This window comes from Drosophila pseudoobscura, chromosome 3 (assembly GCF_009870125.1).
Source record: "Drosophila pseudoobscura strain MV-25-SWS-2005 chromosome 3, UCI_Dpse_MV25, whole genome shotgun sequence".
NCBI classification, from domain to species: Eukaryota; Metazoa; Arthropoda; class Insecta; order Diptera; family Drosophilidae; genus Drosophila; species Drosophila pseudoobscura.
This window is the reverse complement of record NC_046680.1, coordinates 16,317,693-16,334,163: the sequence shown is the minus strand read 5'-3', so window position 1 is coordinate 16,334,163 and position 16,471 is coordinate 16,317,693. Positions and strand designations below refer to the sequence as shown.

The 16,471-nt window shown below is 44.2% G+C and overlaps 3 protein-coding genes across 3 annotated transcripts; 1 reads left to right on the top strand and 2 right to left on the bottom strand.

Moving 5' to 3' along the window:
* The first annotated feature begins 9,885 nt into the window (after nt 1–9,885).
* Nucleotides 9,886–11,827, top strand: Ir56d (Ionotropic receptor 56d). Its single transcript, XM_001361388.4, has one exon. The coding sequence runs from the start codon at nt 9,917–9,919 to the stop codon at nt 11,825–11,827; it is 1,911 nt and encodes a 636-aa protein (XP_001361425.3). The 5' UTR covers nt 9,886–9,916.
* A 56-nt stretch (nt 11,828–11,883) lies between these two features.
* Nucleotides 11,884–13,680, bottom strand: Ir56c (Ionotropic receptor 56c). Its single transcript, XM_001361387.3, has one exon. The coding sequence runs from the start codon at nt 13,678–13,680 to the stop codon at nt 11,884–11,886; it is 1,797 nt and encodes a 598-aa protein (XP_001361424.3).
* Nucleotides 13,681–13,989: 309 nt separating this feature from the next.
* On the bottom strand, nt 13,990–15,264 carry Ir56b (Ionotropic receptor 56b). Its single transcript, XM_001361386.3, has 2 exons — nt 14,497–15,264; nt 13,990–14,445 (listed from the first exon to the last, which is right to left on the bottom strand). Exons 1-2 carry the CDS (start codon nt 15,262–15,264, stop codon nt 13,990–13,992), a joined length of 1,224 nt encoding a protein of 407 aa, XP_001361423.3.
* Between the last annotated feature and the right edge of the window lie 1,207 nt (nt 15,265–16,471).

The window sequence follows — 16,471 nt, the reverse complement described above, 5'->3', positions numbered from 1 at the left end:
ATCATTGCCAAAAATTGTCTGGAAAAATCAAAATAGTCGATCAGTCGGTAGGGTGGTGTCTAGGAGTTAGACTTTCGACCACATCATTCGAGTCGCCATACACATCCGCCTAAAAGTATGCCCCGTATTTTTAAAACTGCAACTTCGTCTCCCATTTGTTCAATCATTATTTAAATAAACGAAACACGGATTTCAAGGCTCCCGTCTTTTATTTTATAATGTCATTCAAACCTTAATAACCCTAATGTGTACAAAAAGCTCGCATTTGAAATAGCACCCAACCCAATAGCCAAGTTTTTTTATACGTTAGTCTATTAAAGCTTAATCGTGAATCATTGCAAATATTAAATACAAATCAATTAAGGCTTTAGCGAGCGCATTGGTGGGTGGTGAAATCAAATAATCCCGGCAATAATCTAATTTACTCTCTCCCCGCACGCGAAACAAAAGCCGCGAACAATTCAATAATACATAATAATTAAATGCAGCCAGTCGCCAAACAAATTAGATATTTCAAATGTACACAGCACAGCATTGGCGCAGATAGAACAAAAATTGTCCTACATGGAATTCTAGATAATAGTGTGAAATTTAACATTTCAGCAACCAAATCAAACCGTTCAAGCTTCTCCCATTTGTGAGCGTATCTGATCTTTTGAATTTTTGAGAACTTCGGCGTTACTCGTCTCGGGAACGGAATTGCTTGAACAGTTTGTTATGTCTTAAGGCGTCTTCACCCCATTATTTTCTGGTTGAATGATTTTGCGAAATTGCATTAAACATTGTTTAATTAAAAGGCCTGCCGACCGTGCCTGTTTTCCGACCCGTCTAATCTGAGGGTAAACTTTTTAAAGCCCACCCCGCTGCGATTGGAGGCAGCATAGAAGGGAAGGGTCAATCAGTCGGTCAGATATCTATTTATCAACAGACTTGGGGCACATGCGGGCCATCCGGCCATTCCACCAGATCCACCCAACTGAACCGGGCTGAAACAGTCAACTAAGTGCCAAAGCCATGTCTTTGGCCGTGTCTCTCTGTTTGTGGCTCAATAAATTATTTACTTAAGCTGAACCCTATGTAAAGTAGCAGATTTTCCATCGGTTCCCTGTAATCCTTTGTCTATTATTTCATTTTGAACCCAGACAGGAGAACGAGAAACCCAAGGACTTACACAAACATTCCATTTAAAATGCATTGCCTTTGGCTTTGTTCATCTCAGGTCTTAGCCCAGACAGTTTGCCTTCCATTGTGATTCCGTTGAGCCCGTTTTTTGGCCCTCTAATGGGGTAAGCGTGTATTTACCTATGCTCCATTTATTCTGTTTCGCCAGAGACCGCAACGGACCACAATACCACAGGACAAATGCAGCTGTTTCCTTATTTATCTGCCAGGATTAATATTATTTCAGTTATTTTTTGTTGTCTTGTAGTTGGCGTTAAATTGCACTTCACATGTCCATTGTGTGGCCATTGATTGATGGCTGTTGCTGTTGCTGTTGCTGTAGCTCGGGCAGCCATGACAAATGCCAAACTGTTTGTCCCCCAATGTGTCCCCAAATGAAACAGTTAAAATAAATAAATTGCATATCCACAAAAGTGTTGGCTTGATTCGTCTAGGCACCGGGTAGAATTCCATTTGTCTACAGCGCGTAGTTCTATTCGTGATTTGTCTGGTCCATCCTTTGGTTAGGTAAGCAGCGGCCCTGGCATATCCTTTCTGTCGCTTCATACAACACATTTCTAGATCTCAATTCCAAGAGCTTATTAACTTCTAATCATCACAGACACGTAAATTAACTTGAGGAAAGCCCTTGAGGGAAAGGCTTATCGGAAACACTCAAAATGAAAGCAATGGGACCAAAATATAAGTTGCGACATTAAGATTATTGAGATTTCGTGATTTTGTGATTTGTTCGCTTTTATTTTGTTAGGCAACCACACAACACACACGAAATTTAACATATAGCCTTGATATGCGAGTGAGTCCTTGCAAACCTCAAAGGACAAACACTCGCTTGAAGCTTTGTTGGGAACAAAGTCCAAATGTAAATAATGACGTAAACGACCACAAATTATAAATTAATATTGTTGAACATCGTTTGTAATCCTTAAATTAAAGGACACCCAGAAGTGTCTGCATATGATGTTAACCAGCTTTGGAGGTTAATTTGCTTTGTATAGTTTATTTTGTATTTTTATAAATGCTTTGCAGTGAGAAAAGTAGCGACTAGTATAAAAAAATTTGTAAAAAAAAAAAACAAAACTCCCACAGAAGAAATTCACACACATTACCTAGGTATGCGTATAAGTGAAACGCATAAATACAAAAAAAAACATATGTATAAACGGATAGATTAAAATGGGTCCACATGGTGCGTGGAGATTTAGTAATTTGCTCAATTCGCTTTGCCAAGTGATTTATTCATTTCTCATCCAGTATTTCCGTACATCAGACATGTACTTCAAGATACAACTAAGTATGTAGGATAGTCCTAAGCCACACTTATATACACATACATATGAAATATAAAGCGATACAATAAAAGAATTACACCAACTTTATGGAAGATGGATAAATGTGGGAGTGTAATTAAGGTTTGAGTCAATTGTCTCTCAATTATTTTAGCAAAGTGCACAATAACTATTGGAGATATACATACGTACATACATAAATACATAGTACATATACATATACATCAAAGACATATAGTTGGTTTAGATAGAATTACGCGTAGCTGTAACTGCACCACAGAACACTTTTATTTACAATTCTGGTGTAATTAGAACTATAATTTATGAAATTAAGCAAGTCGAAGTTCGGCCAAAAGCATTTCACGATGCGAGCCAACGCGGAGGATCCTAATGTCAATTTCAAAGTAAAACTTAACTATAGTTGTGTACTATACGAGGCAATTAAGTAATACATAATGAATATCGGATAAAACAATACCTAGGCTAAGACACCACACATGTCATGTGCAAATCGAGTTACTTTAGCCCATCAAATGCCAATTAGTCGCATCGATGTTCTCAATAAATGTCGGCCTCTGAGGCATACACCTGGGTGCTACCATACATACAACACACACACACGCACACACACATACATACTATATATATATATATTGAACTCCACTTTAGCCACGCCCTAATATATAACTCTGCCGGAATTGTAATTGGGCTACGCAGAAATGCGGAGTTGTATAAAAGAGGAACGAAGCAATTTCAAAAGCGTGATTTAGACACTTGTCACATAAAAAAACACACGATTCAAATGTGATTTTGCCATATAATAAAGAATACAAGACAAGCTTAAAACTAAAATAAAAAATTAACTAAAATAAATGTAAGTGTACGGTGTTAACTTTGACGGCTTGTGTTAGCTGTTTTAGGTTTTTGTTTGTGTAGCAAAATGTTTAAGAACGTAAGGTAGGCCGTTTAGGGTAGAGTACTAGTACTTCTGTCAATGCCGCCGAAGCCTTGCTCCCTCTGTGTCGCTAATTCTGCATTTTAATTATAACTGTTGTTTAGAATTCATTCCACTGACTAAATGTATAAATGGAGTCCAAATAAAAGCCACCGCCTCTTTTTCTAAATAAACTTAGAGAGAATTGTGAACAAATTGTGTCTATACATAGTACATATACATATACATAGTACATATACATATACATATACATATATACATACCTACAACTATTATTGCAACAACTACAACTAAAACTAAAACTATATACTATACAATATGTATGATGTATGTAACTAATTACAAACCTAAAATAGGATATACAAAAGCAAAGCAGGCCGGATATGCAATATGCAATATGAATGTATTATTCAAGATGCTGCATACAGCATATACACAGATATTATACATACCAACCGCATGAATACTACATATAGAACTATATACATACGTGTAGATATATACCATATAGTACCGATATGCTATCCTTTTGGACAACTTTTTCGATGTTGCTACTTCGAACGACGTACTCCGTACGCCGTACGACGCGTGTACTTTTATCGTATTCCGGTTAACCAAAGAAAAGAATAATAATGGATAGCTAACCAAGTGTGAACAGAGTGGACACTGAGCAACAATTATAAGTAGTCGAATTGTAAATTGTGGTGCGACCTGGTCAAGTATAAAGCCAAATTCACAAAGTACATACATATATAAATCCGGAGCAAACATTGATATAACAGCAACAGCAGTTGTCAATCCATTTTAAATCGGGCAGATACGATTGTTACTGAGTGCGTTTGCATCCATTTGCATCCACAGCTATTGAATGACAAAATTGTTCCCATCTCGAACTGTCTCGATTTCCGTAGAACGCTTCTGGACTCAATCCCTGCCTGCACACCTACTCTTATTATTTCCAAAAACTACCCACCAGCTGCTCTTCCAGCAAGACGCAAAACCAACTATACAAATCCCTTTTCAAGCAGATATACTCGTACATGTTGTATGCAACACGTACTATCTACCAATGAATGCCATCACTATGAGAGAATCTCTTCTAAACGCTGACTGCAGAATACCACCATGTTAAAATTAACTTAAAGTAAAAGTAAATACGGTAAGGGAGTCCGATCTCCACTCGATTGTATTTTGAAGGGAATATTGAGCGGCTGAAGGCCTGTGCCTGTGCCTGGGCCTCGGCCTGCCTCTGGGTGCGGTGCACCTTCTGTGGCGGAGGCTCGCCCCATCAGAAACATACTTAGAGTGTAACAATACGAGTAAACAGTAACAGTAAATTGAATAGCATATAAAGTATATTTTATTAGTAGCAAAATTGAACAGTAAACAGCGGTTAAAGTAACAGAAATAGAAGCAGTAACAGTAACAGTAAAAGTAACAGCAAAGAAAGAGGAGCAAGTTACGAATTAAAAGAATTAATAATAATTATTGTACTTAGCAGTAAGTGTCTATGAAGATCATGTAATCTAATACATAAAATGGCAATTAAACCAACAAAATGTTGTTAAGTTTTCCGCTTTAAGTGTCAAATTAGCCAAAGATTGTAATTATGATAAATGCTTAACGAATAATAAATGGGTGTTAATGTAAACGGATACTTTAAAGGCGAAACCATTTTAACTGTTGGCGCATAATTTTAATTGTAAAGAAATTATTTAGTTATACAACGTTTGCTTTAAAGAGAGATTTTATTTATCTTTTAATAAAATAAACAATACGATAATTATAACAGCAACCAAGGCGCAGAGAGAACTCTAAAAGAACAAGCATCCAACCCGAAAACAAAGGCCAACAGGCAATTAAATAAATTTCTAAATGTATTTCAATGTGCAGTTGCTAACGGCAGAGGCGGAATTTACAAACTCAGAAAAAGGTACTGTACTGCAGATCCAACTACAATAAAAATAGACAGAAAATGAAGTGTTATGAAACTTCATGCAGACAAATATTGTAAAAGCAGCCAGAAGCCCAAATGCGACAAAAATAAATAAAATACAATATTAAATTAAATTAAAAACTCGAACTTTTCATTTATGTTGGTTCTGGAAAATGGGTAATTTCATTCCGTATACATTCACTCGTAGCTCCCAGCCATTATCCCGACGACTGCACTCTCTAGAGAAGTCCCCTCCCCAGTTTATCTCCGATTCAGGATCCGCGTGGATCCGTAACTGCTGCCGAGTACGGCAAAAACTTTGTCATGCCGGGTGGTTCGGTTGCGTCCCGTCCCGACCCGCCCCGCCGCGCCGCCCCGCGCTGGTTGTTTCCCGGTGACAGTCTGCGGTGGAAGCGGTTTCATTTGCCCCATTCAAACTGTCCTGTTATGCCACATTTCAAATGCACAGACCCACGAGCAAACATGCAATTGCGAGGGGAGCCACTGTCGTTACAGAGGCCACCCTTAATAAATGGTATAGGAAAACAGACATCCCTTTATCTACGACTCCTCAGGCCCCTCGATTGCATGCCCTTTTTGCGCTGCAAACAAATGCTGTTCCATTTCGAGTGCCAAAACAACAAGCGTAACAAAAAATACTCAATTAATATTGTTCAGTGTCAAAGTATGGCACTTACCAGACACAGATTGCACAGACAATATCCTAGAAGCTCGGAAAATGCACAAATCTGTGCATTACGTGGTCTTTCAGAGTTGCAATCTGGACAGACCGCTATATTCTAATTGACTTCTCCGAAACTTTGGTTACTGATCAGCGGGCAGCGAATGTCTTCATTAGTTTAATTGCAAACATTATTATTGCTCGCACCCTGTAACTGGTGCTCAGCCAGGAGGACCAGCCAAAAAGTTCATCCAGTTTGACTCATTCAGCAAACGACTCCCGTCTGGACCGTGCCCGTGCACGGAGCCAGCAATTGTTGCTTGGCCCAGCGAGAGACAGAAAGAGAGAGAGAGATAAGGGGGAGAGATAATGAGGCAAAAGGCCAAAGCAAGCGAAAAGGCGTGAAAGCAAAGTGAGGTTTTTTTGTGTCTTGGTCTCCTCTGGTTTTCGCTGCATAAAATGGTTCAATTATACAGAGAAAAAGAAATCCACAGCAGCTGCCAAAAAGCCATGCTGCCGTCTAAGTGGGTAAACTTTGGATGGACGCTGCAATGCCTTAACTATTTTTCATTTAATTTAGTTAATAAGCCCTTAATTGAGAGTCAAACAACTCACTAGTATGAACAACTGCCGAGAGAATGCTACCTGAAACGAAGTTAACTGGAGGAAACCAGCCATATCCTTTCATAACAGGAAGCGTACGAGAAATATTGAAGCGTCACATCCTTTCATCAACGAGCGGCAGAGAATTTAATTTTCTACAAATAATTTTTAAACGTAATATAGAAGTTTTCGCGTTTACTTCCTGCATTGAGCACTTTACGTATACGTAACGTGATTACTTACGTGCCTGTGGTACGGTATTCGTTGCACCGAATATCACTATGAGTTTTCCCACTTTTGCAACACAAAGTATTCCCTTGCTGGTAAATCAGCTTTGCTTTGCTCTTCTTTCCTTCTCGTTATCTTTCACCTTTCGCCGTTTCACCTTTCCAAAAGCCCATTAAAGTATGCATCGAAGAGTACGGAAATTGCCTTTTTTCGGAGCTCCGCCCAGCTGAAAGCTCTCGGCGCACCGGCAGCTCTCGTAAGTTGAATATTGAAAATTAGCTAAAGCTGAGATATTAATGTGCAAATTGCATTTTCCTCTGTGGCGGATCACATTTTCTGTATAGGGCTGGCTCCTTCTGAGCTCCTTCGACGAAACTGTGACTCCCATGGCCAAAGTTGGCGGTCTAGCTGCTCCTTGGCTCCTCCATCAGTAAACGGGAGTTTAAGCACAAAAATAATTACTTTTCATTAACATGGCCGGCCAGGGCCCATTGCCATTGCCTGCACCTGCTCTCTCGGCCGTGGTCGCTGCCGAAAACCGGAGGGGCGGACAGACAAAGGAACGGAGAGCAGCACGGACAACAGGAGGGGTAACGGGTGGGGTGAGGAGGGGAGGGTAAATTAGAAAATACATTTTTCAGCATTAAAAACTGTTCGACGTGCGGAGATTGCGGTAATTTCGCTTAACAGTTAGTTGCTCGGCACACGGACACAGATGCAGACACAACCTGCACACGCTTCGACACATGCTGCAATGGCAGTCAAACACACCTGCTGGCCGAAGGGCGGTGGTGGGCAGATTTGGGACCTGGCACGGGGCACGGCCCTCGGGAAGTAACCAACCATGGGGGCAGTACTAAGTGTCGAAAGTGCAGCCCCATCGACGGATGGGGCATGGGCGTGGACGTGGGCGTGGGCGTTGGCGTGGGCATGGGGCACGACAGCAGCTGGCACTTGACATGAGCAACGGCAGGGAAACAACTCGAGGGCTTTCCACTACTTTCGCGTATTTCGCTTCCGCTTAGAAATGGCAAAAACACATCCCATCCCCACTCTCATGCACAAGTAGATATCCTTACATGTACATAAAAATCCTTGAAAAATATTCCAACTAAAGCGAACTGAAATGAGATACAGACAACGAAAACACGAAACAGATCCAGTCCCAAAGTCAGAGAGCGCTGGCGGGTGGCAAAATATTTATAACTTAATTTCAGATTGTGTCGACTTGACTGGCATCAGAACGCAACTGTCACGTGCAGATTCGTATATGAATTCTTTATCACTTAATTGGTCTTTATTTGCATTGATAGTGATAGTTGATAATAATTGAATTTCGGGAAATAGACTAAAAACTAATTGCCCGAAAGCGGATACAAAAGCATTGGTGATTTATAGCTTAATATTGAATTATTACGTAAAATATTTGTATAAAAACTAAATATCATCAAAGATTAAACGTGTATTAACCTCATCCAGGCGGCGTACAGGGTATAAGACGAGTTAGGCTCAACAATATGGCTAATGTATTTGAAAGCTTTTGGCAAAAACATTAAGGAAGAAAGAATTTCACAAACAAAAAAATATATTAAAAGTAAGGCAACACAATGCGGCTTGGCTCGTGAGTTTTGAAGTGCCAGGGCCCTGTACTCACTCTGTTCTTCCGAGCTCCGACCTAAGTGTAGCTCCAGGTGTCGGACAGCTGGTCCTGTTCCCACGAATTCAGAGCCTCACAAGAATTCCATGCGGCACAATGTCAATCCGAAACAACGGCGGCATTACGTAAGCCTTAAATTATATTTTGACAAATCATTCGGCAAACAAAGGAGCGAAAATGATGCTGTCAATAAGGCATAAAGGACGACTAAGAGGATGAACCTTTGGCTGCATCAATCATAAATATTTTAAGCCGCAAGCATTGGCGATGACTTTGTATCTCTGTTCCTGTGTGTATGTGTATGCGTTCAAAGCGAGTGCTCGTGTGGGTGGATGGGTGCTTCGTGTTTGCGTACCTAATTGCATTAGCCAGGCAGGCATGTGTGGCCTTAAAAGCCAAGACAAGGCTCGATAAGCTTTCGTGCGAATGCTGTCGGCTAGTGGCATTTGCGTCAATTATGGAGTTTTGCGGCAATTAAAATTAATGAGCATTGCAACAAGGCAGCGGGTCAGCATCGTTTTGCAGCGATTCAGGCAAAAAAAACCATTTATTTGTAGAGTCCTGCACAAAGGCCGCCCCTGCTAGTGCGTGTCGGCTTGCTTGCATATAAATGGCTTACAGAAAAAAATGAAGGTAAATACAGATACAGATACCATTATACAAATATGTATTTATCGGAATAGCAAAAATTTAATTAACTTGTAAGCCTATGGGCATGTACTCTACAGAATTTGAGTTAGCATAGCGTGCATTCCATTTCTTTCAGTGTGCTGCAGCGACGAGAATGTTTTAAAGACAGGTCAAATTTAAGCTGCAGTTATGCCGATTTCAGTCGTGTCGACCTCGATTTGGGTTTTCTGGCCTGCATGCAGCATTTGGGCAGAACAAAACGCCGTGCCGCTGTCACAGGTTTCCCAATCGCCTGACTCAAACCGATTTGTCCAATTATATAGCCCTTGTGGCATAAACCGCTAAATGGCAAATATGCCCGATTTGCACTTGAGATAAAACTGCTTTGGGGTTCTATGAGTTAATGGATATGTACAAAGAGATGATAGGGCTGATTTAAAGCCAGGAGCGAAGCCAGTATACGCGGGACCGGAAATGAGGCATAGATTTACATTTCCTATCGAATACACAAACGACTATTTACCTGCTTTGCTGGAAAAGATACAAGTTATAACTCATAATCGCCCCGTGCCGCTCCTGTACAGTTTGGTAGCCATTACTGACATTCACGGTAGTCCAACAGAAACTCCAATTGTATCTTGTTGATGAATGTGAGCCGTTTAGTGCATCGGCCGCCACGCCTGAGTGGGCCCACACCTAAAGGGCGTTGCGTCCTTCAACTTGTCAGTCGCCCGCTGGCATTCGTTCAACGAATATGGACAACCAGGCATCGGAGCTCATACTCAAGGAGCGGGTCACTATTGGAACCCTGGTACCAAACAATGGGACTGAAGGCGGCAACGTGCAGTTGCTCAACAACACATTCGTCTTGGAGCTGCTGTTCGAGATCACCCAATTGTACCACTTCAAGAACTTTATTTTCTACATTTCGGAGAGACTGGATCTCAAGAACAAGAACTCCCTGGACTTCTTTTACGACTTCTGGACGACCTTTCCCCTAGCACCGAATTTGATCATAACCCGTGAGCACAATGCTGTCATTCCGATGGTGCAGTTTATCAGCACTCCCTCACTGGTCATGGTCTATACAACGGAACGAGACGATCCCATTATGGAACTGGCAGCGCAAAGCCTGCGGGGAGTGCGCTGGCTCAAGACCATCTTCATACTGTATCCCAAAATGGACACCCGCGACTTCGAGGAGAGCTTCGACGCCTTTACACTGTTCTCAAACGAGGTCAAAGGTCTCTACGACTGGATGTGGAGCAAGCAGTTTATCAACACAGTGCTGATTACCATCAAGAATAATGTGTTCTTGCTGGATCCCTACCCCACACCGTCGGTGGTAAACAAGACAGACTCGTGGCGAGCCGAGGACTTTTTCAAGAAACATAGCAAGAATATGAAAGGCTATGTGGTCAGGACCCCCATCCTCTACGACCTCCCACGTGCCTTCAAGTCCGACCGTCCCACCAATAGCTACGAGAATAACTTTGTTCACGGTACAAGCGGCAACTTGTTTCTGGGATTCCTCGAGTTTGTGAACGCCACGATACTGGACACCAGCACAAACGTGTCCACGAACTATCTGAACCTAACGAATCTCCTAGATCTGGTGGCTCAGGGCGTATACGAGACGCTAATACACTCATTCACCGAAATGCTAGGAAGGTACGTGGTCAGCTACAGCTACCCCATTGGCATCAACGACTGCTGCCTCATGGTGCCTTTCCTCAATCAGTCCCCAACGGAACAGTACATGCGAGAGGCTCTTCAGGACAACGTTTGGCTCTCGATAATTCTGTTCGTCTTCTATATAGCCCTGGCCATCTGGTGGTGCTCGCCCCTGCGGCCGCGCGACTTCAGTGCCGCTCTCCTCCAGTCCATCTGCACCCTGACCTACATGGCGCCGACCTACATCATCAAGACCCCGACGCTGCGGATGCGATACTTGTATCTTCTGCTCGCCATCATGGGAATAGTCACGTCCAACATGTACATCTCGAGGATGACCAGCTACTTCACCACAGCTCCGCCGCAAAAGCAAATCAGCACTGTTCAGGACATAGTCGAGGCGAATCTGAGGATCCTGATGATGGGTGTCGAGCACGAACGCATCGCCAAATCGCCCCAGCAGTATCCGGCCAGCTTCTTAAAACAGGTTGACGTAGTGGATAAGCAGGCCTTAGACACCCACAGGGAGCCTTTCAACACGAGCTTCGGCTACACGGTGACCAGCGATCGCTGGCAGTTCCTGGACATGCAGCAGCTGCACTTGCGGAAGCCCATCTTCCGCCTGACAGACATCTGCGAGGGTCCCTACTACCATGTCTACCCCATGCACCGCGACTCCCACCTGCGCTCGCCGATGAAGGAGTTCATTATGGTGGCCCAGCAGGCGGGTCTCATGGACCACTGGCAGCGCGAGGCGTTTTGGGAAGCAGTGCACCTGAATCTTATCAAAGTACACATTTTCGATGAGGAACCGATCGCCTTGAGTCTGAGCTTCCTCTCGACCATTCTGCGAACTTGGTGCCTGGGCCTGGTGCTGTCCGGACTCGTCTTTGCTGTGGAGATGAAATGGTACGAATACGTGACCTTCAGGCGACGTGTTAGGTTTACCCCTAAGCCAAGATCGTTTCTGAGAAGGTTCATGAGAGGGTGAGGGTGTATTGAGTGTGACGCTTAATAAATAAATTAGAAGCACTAGCAGAATGCATTTTAATTGTTTTGAAATATTGAGCAATTGAGCAGTTCCATGGTGAACACAGCTGCAGCTATTGCGCTCATCACCAGGAGATAAATGAAGGCAATGGCCAAATGCTGCATTCCAGCAGCAGTGTACTCCTGGGTGTCCGGGATGCGCTCCACGAGGCCTGCGTGCAGGGCAGCCTCAAAGCTGCTCCGGGCGTAGAAGTTGAGCAGCCCCGAGGAGTGGATGCGGAAGGTGAAGTACTCTATGTCCCGCCACAGAGACGAGTCCATTTGCATGGGAAAGGCCAGGTGATAGGAGCCAAAGCAGATGTTGCTCAGCTTGAAGCGGCGCTGCTTCAGGTGGCTTTGCTGCTCGTCGAGGAACTGCCAGCTATCCTCCGTGATGAAGTACGCAAAGGAGCTGTTGAACCGCGTTTGATGCTGAGCGAAGATGCCAGCGTCCACCGGCCGCAGCAGCTTGCGAAACTCCTCAGGCAGCTCCTGGTTAATCTCCAGCAAAAACTCCATCTCGTAGTCAATGATCATGACTGGCAACTGGGCCAGCACTATGTCGTCCATGGAGTTGATCTGGGCGTGGAATAGATTCACGGTGAGAATGCTGCCCAGAGTGGACGTGTAGTTGGCCGAAAGGAAGAACCCATGGAAGAACACCGTGAAGAGGAGCAGGAAACGCAGCATGCTCGGCCGCTGAAGCTGCCCTTCAGTGGGCACATTGATAATGTAGCAGAACGAGCTTAGTACTACGGTATGGACACCGGTGGTGTGCCCGAACCTCTTCAGCCGGAACAGCTCAAGGAAGAGCAAAGCAAAGAATGAACCTATGACAAAGAACCAAACCGTCCAATCGAAGGGCTGTAGGGGGTAGAGATATGTGGAAACACTGTTGTATAAAGGCACCATCAGGCACCACTGCACCACATGCAGGGGGTAGGTTTTGTCCACCTCGTCGTCCGCCATGAACAGGGCATAGGCATGAGCGCAGAATTCCACCTGGCGATCCCGGACCAGCTGTAGGGCCTGTTTCATGTTGACCACCTTCCCGCCGAGGGCGTCGGGTGGCAGGAACAGCTCCCCAAAGCTCCCATTGATGAACTGGACAAAGGTCTCTATTATCCGGTAGGTGCTGCCATCGTAGTGGCCGCGGGACTCGAACAGATGTGGCAAGTCCTGGCGCAATGGTGTTGGGAAACGGTACCCCTCCACATCCGAGCGGGCGTTCTGTATCTTCTTTGCGGCTTCGGCAAAGAATTTCATAATATCAGTGCGATTGATGAACTTCATGGATGGAAACTTCGCAACACCGTAGAGCTGATTGATTCCGTCCTCGGACTCGAAGTAGATCATCGAATTAAAAAACTGCTGGTCGTAAGCAAAGCGCAGGAGATCGTGAACCGGCTTCATGTCCTTACCCACCTTGTCCAACGGCATAATCATCGAGAAGTAGAAGTGGCGACCCAGCAGCACCTTTCTGAACACCTCCATTATGGGATCATCCACGCCCGTGGTGAACACGAAGCTTATATGGTTCCTTTTTGCCGGCGATCGATTCATTCGCATCTCCGTGTTGTTGTTCACCACTGTCTGGGTGGCGGACGCCCCGAATGCCTCATCAATGAGGCGAATGAACTGATCAATCTCGTCCACGCTCTGCTTCTGACTTACAAACCACACGATTTCCTGGAATACAGCCATGCGAGCAAAGGGACTCAATAGGTTGTACATGTACCGCAGGTTCCAGCCATGTGTGGACTGAGCAGCGAACAGTGCCAGGAGACCGACTCTTATCAGAGCCGAGGACCACATGACTTGACCAATGAGGCTCCACGGGGTAATTGAACGGTACGCATTTCGATTTGTTACGCCGGTTAGCCTCAGGCTCAATTAGAAACTCCAATGGGAGTACTTGGGTCATGCTCCCATGGCAGCAATTACAACCATGTAAAACAAGAAAATAATAAGCATTCTAATTGCATTCGAGCAGTGAGACATTCATGCCTTGCATATCACAAGACCCCGTGAGTATTTTATGTCTCTGTTTAAGACGTTGGCCTCTTGTTGTGACAAAAAAGAAGATAAATTTCTATTTGATCAATATAATTGATAAGCAAATGGTCAACCATAGCATTCAAAGCGATCGTACTGGACGCGCCTCGCCTTCCGCCGATGCACACATATCTCAATGCACCAGGCCAAAAAGCTCACGGGGAAGCCCACAACTAGCACCAGCCAGGCTGTGGTAAAGAACTGCAGATCCAGCGGCTCCACAGGGTATGTGTCCAGAAAGATTTGGGCATAGCCGCCCCGCACGGCGTAGCGAAAGGCCACATCCTCCCAGTAGTTCCAGAGACCAGCCTGCCAGCTGTATAGAATGAAACGATCCAGCGCCAAAGCGAAGCTCGCGTTCCTTCGCATGGGAATCGCATTGAAGAGGCCGCCGAAGCAGACACTGGACAAGCGGAAATAGGGCTGGATGAGGACGCGCTGTTGGCGGTTGAAGAACTTCCAGGTATCCTGGGTCACCACATAGGCATAGGACCGTGAGGGACTCGCCAGCAGGGTTTGGTAGTCCTGTCAGCTGCGCGAATCAAGCTGAGGCTCCAGCGAGGAAGTGTCTACAACAGGGAGCGAGCGCAGTTCCTCCAGCAACGACTCCGGTAGAATGATGGGCAGCCGTGAGAAAATCAGATCCGACCAGGTATCAATTGGACGAGTGAACACCGGCTTCATATCGTAGGCTGTCATGTGGCTGGAGTGGTAATTATTGAGAATGAAGCCGAGGACGAACAGCAGCGTGTAGAACAAATTTACACGCAATGTAGCCTGGCTCAACCTTAGATTCATGTTCATGTTGGGGCTGAACATCAGGATGGCCATGGCCTGGAGCATGTTCCTGGTAAAGGAGCGGGTCGCATTCGCCGATTCGCGCCAGTGCAGATATCTGAGCAGAAAAGCCACATAGAATATGGCAAGAAACAGGGTGGACCAGATGTATTTTCCCAGGGGCCAGACCACGTACATCCACTTGGGCAGCTCCGGGTCCAGCGGCACCATCACACAGCTCATCATCATCTCCAGCGGATAGCTGTACTGCGTTTCTTCGGCAAATTTCTCTTCCTCCATGGGTCTAATGAGAACCCCGTGCAGCGAAAAGTTGTATTGCCCATTGACAATGTCCTGCTCCACCACAGACTTCTTGGGCAAGCCCTCTATCTCGTCCAGCAGCAGTCGATAGCGATTCACCTCGGCAAAGTGTATTGCCATCTCCATGTAGGGCCCACAAAACAGCTGCTCCACGTAGTTGCTCTCATTGTAAACGAACGCGTGAGGGATGTCGAAGCTGTACGGCGACAGGATACTGTCAACAGCCTGCTCCGTATCCTTCAGCATTTTGTTCCCGACTATTCGTTCTGCCGTGCACCAAACCATATTTATAGCTAATGGTGCAGCAGCAGAGATAGCAAACACGTGTCCATGCACTTGCTATCTGACTGCATTTTAGATCTTAATATGCATGAAGTTATGATACATATGGTAAGACTTCAAAGTTCATCAGTGATTGTTGACTGTCACACAGTTTAATGACAGGTTTTTGTGTCATATCGATTCTTGTATAGATTGCAAGGACATACACGTGTAAAACCACCATATGGGCGACATGGCTGCAAGGAGGGAGTGTAAAATTATGCGCCACTCTTCACGAATGTAGTTGTAAGCACGGACGGGACGGTCCAGAGCCCAAACATCCTACCCTTTGCACACTTATTGGAGCGCGAGTGCTTTCCCACTCATATTTCATAAAAAACGGTCGGCGGTCAGCTCTGCTTTTTCACATTTGAAAAAGCAGTTCATAAAAAATTCGCGTGAAAAATCCGTGTGTATTCTGTCTTTGTGAGGGCAAATTTCTGGTTCCATGTAAATACTTTTCGGTACAAAAAAAAACCGAAACGACGAGACCAGCCTTCATTCATTTATCCCACCCTTTCATGGGGAAAACTCGCGTTCACAAATAGCTTTAAAAATAAAAACTAAAGCGCCATTGAAATAATATTGTGCTTATGGGTAATTGCAAAATCGTTAAATGCTATATTCTATGAAACTGGATTGTTCGAGTTTCGGTTGGAGGGATTCGGTTATTACCAATCGAAACTTTTAAATGGGGATGTCGAATAAGGGAAAGTTCATGGATATGGATAGGGATAGGGGTACGTGCTGCATGCAAGCTTACTTTTTGATGGAAAATAAAAATAAGTATTTGCGGGGAGTTTAAAAAGTATTAATTGCACTTGAAGCGTTTATTTAAAAATCCTATTCATGATTATTAGTCGAACATAAGGAGATAATAACCATATAGCATAGTAAATCATATACTGTAGATGATAAGATTTGGCCTGTAAGCGTTTACTGATGTTCTTATCTCCCAGGGGTAGCAATTTTAGATAAGCGTCGCTTTCGAATCTAATAATTTTAGTTGTATAGGATGCGTGTATATACATATAATGTGTGTATGTATCTTTGTAAAATGCACAACACCTCTCATTATTATTCTGGAAAAGTCAATTATACAAATAACCCAGGGGGAAAGATCATCCACGCA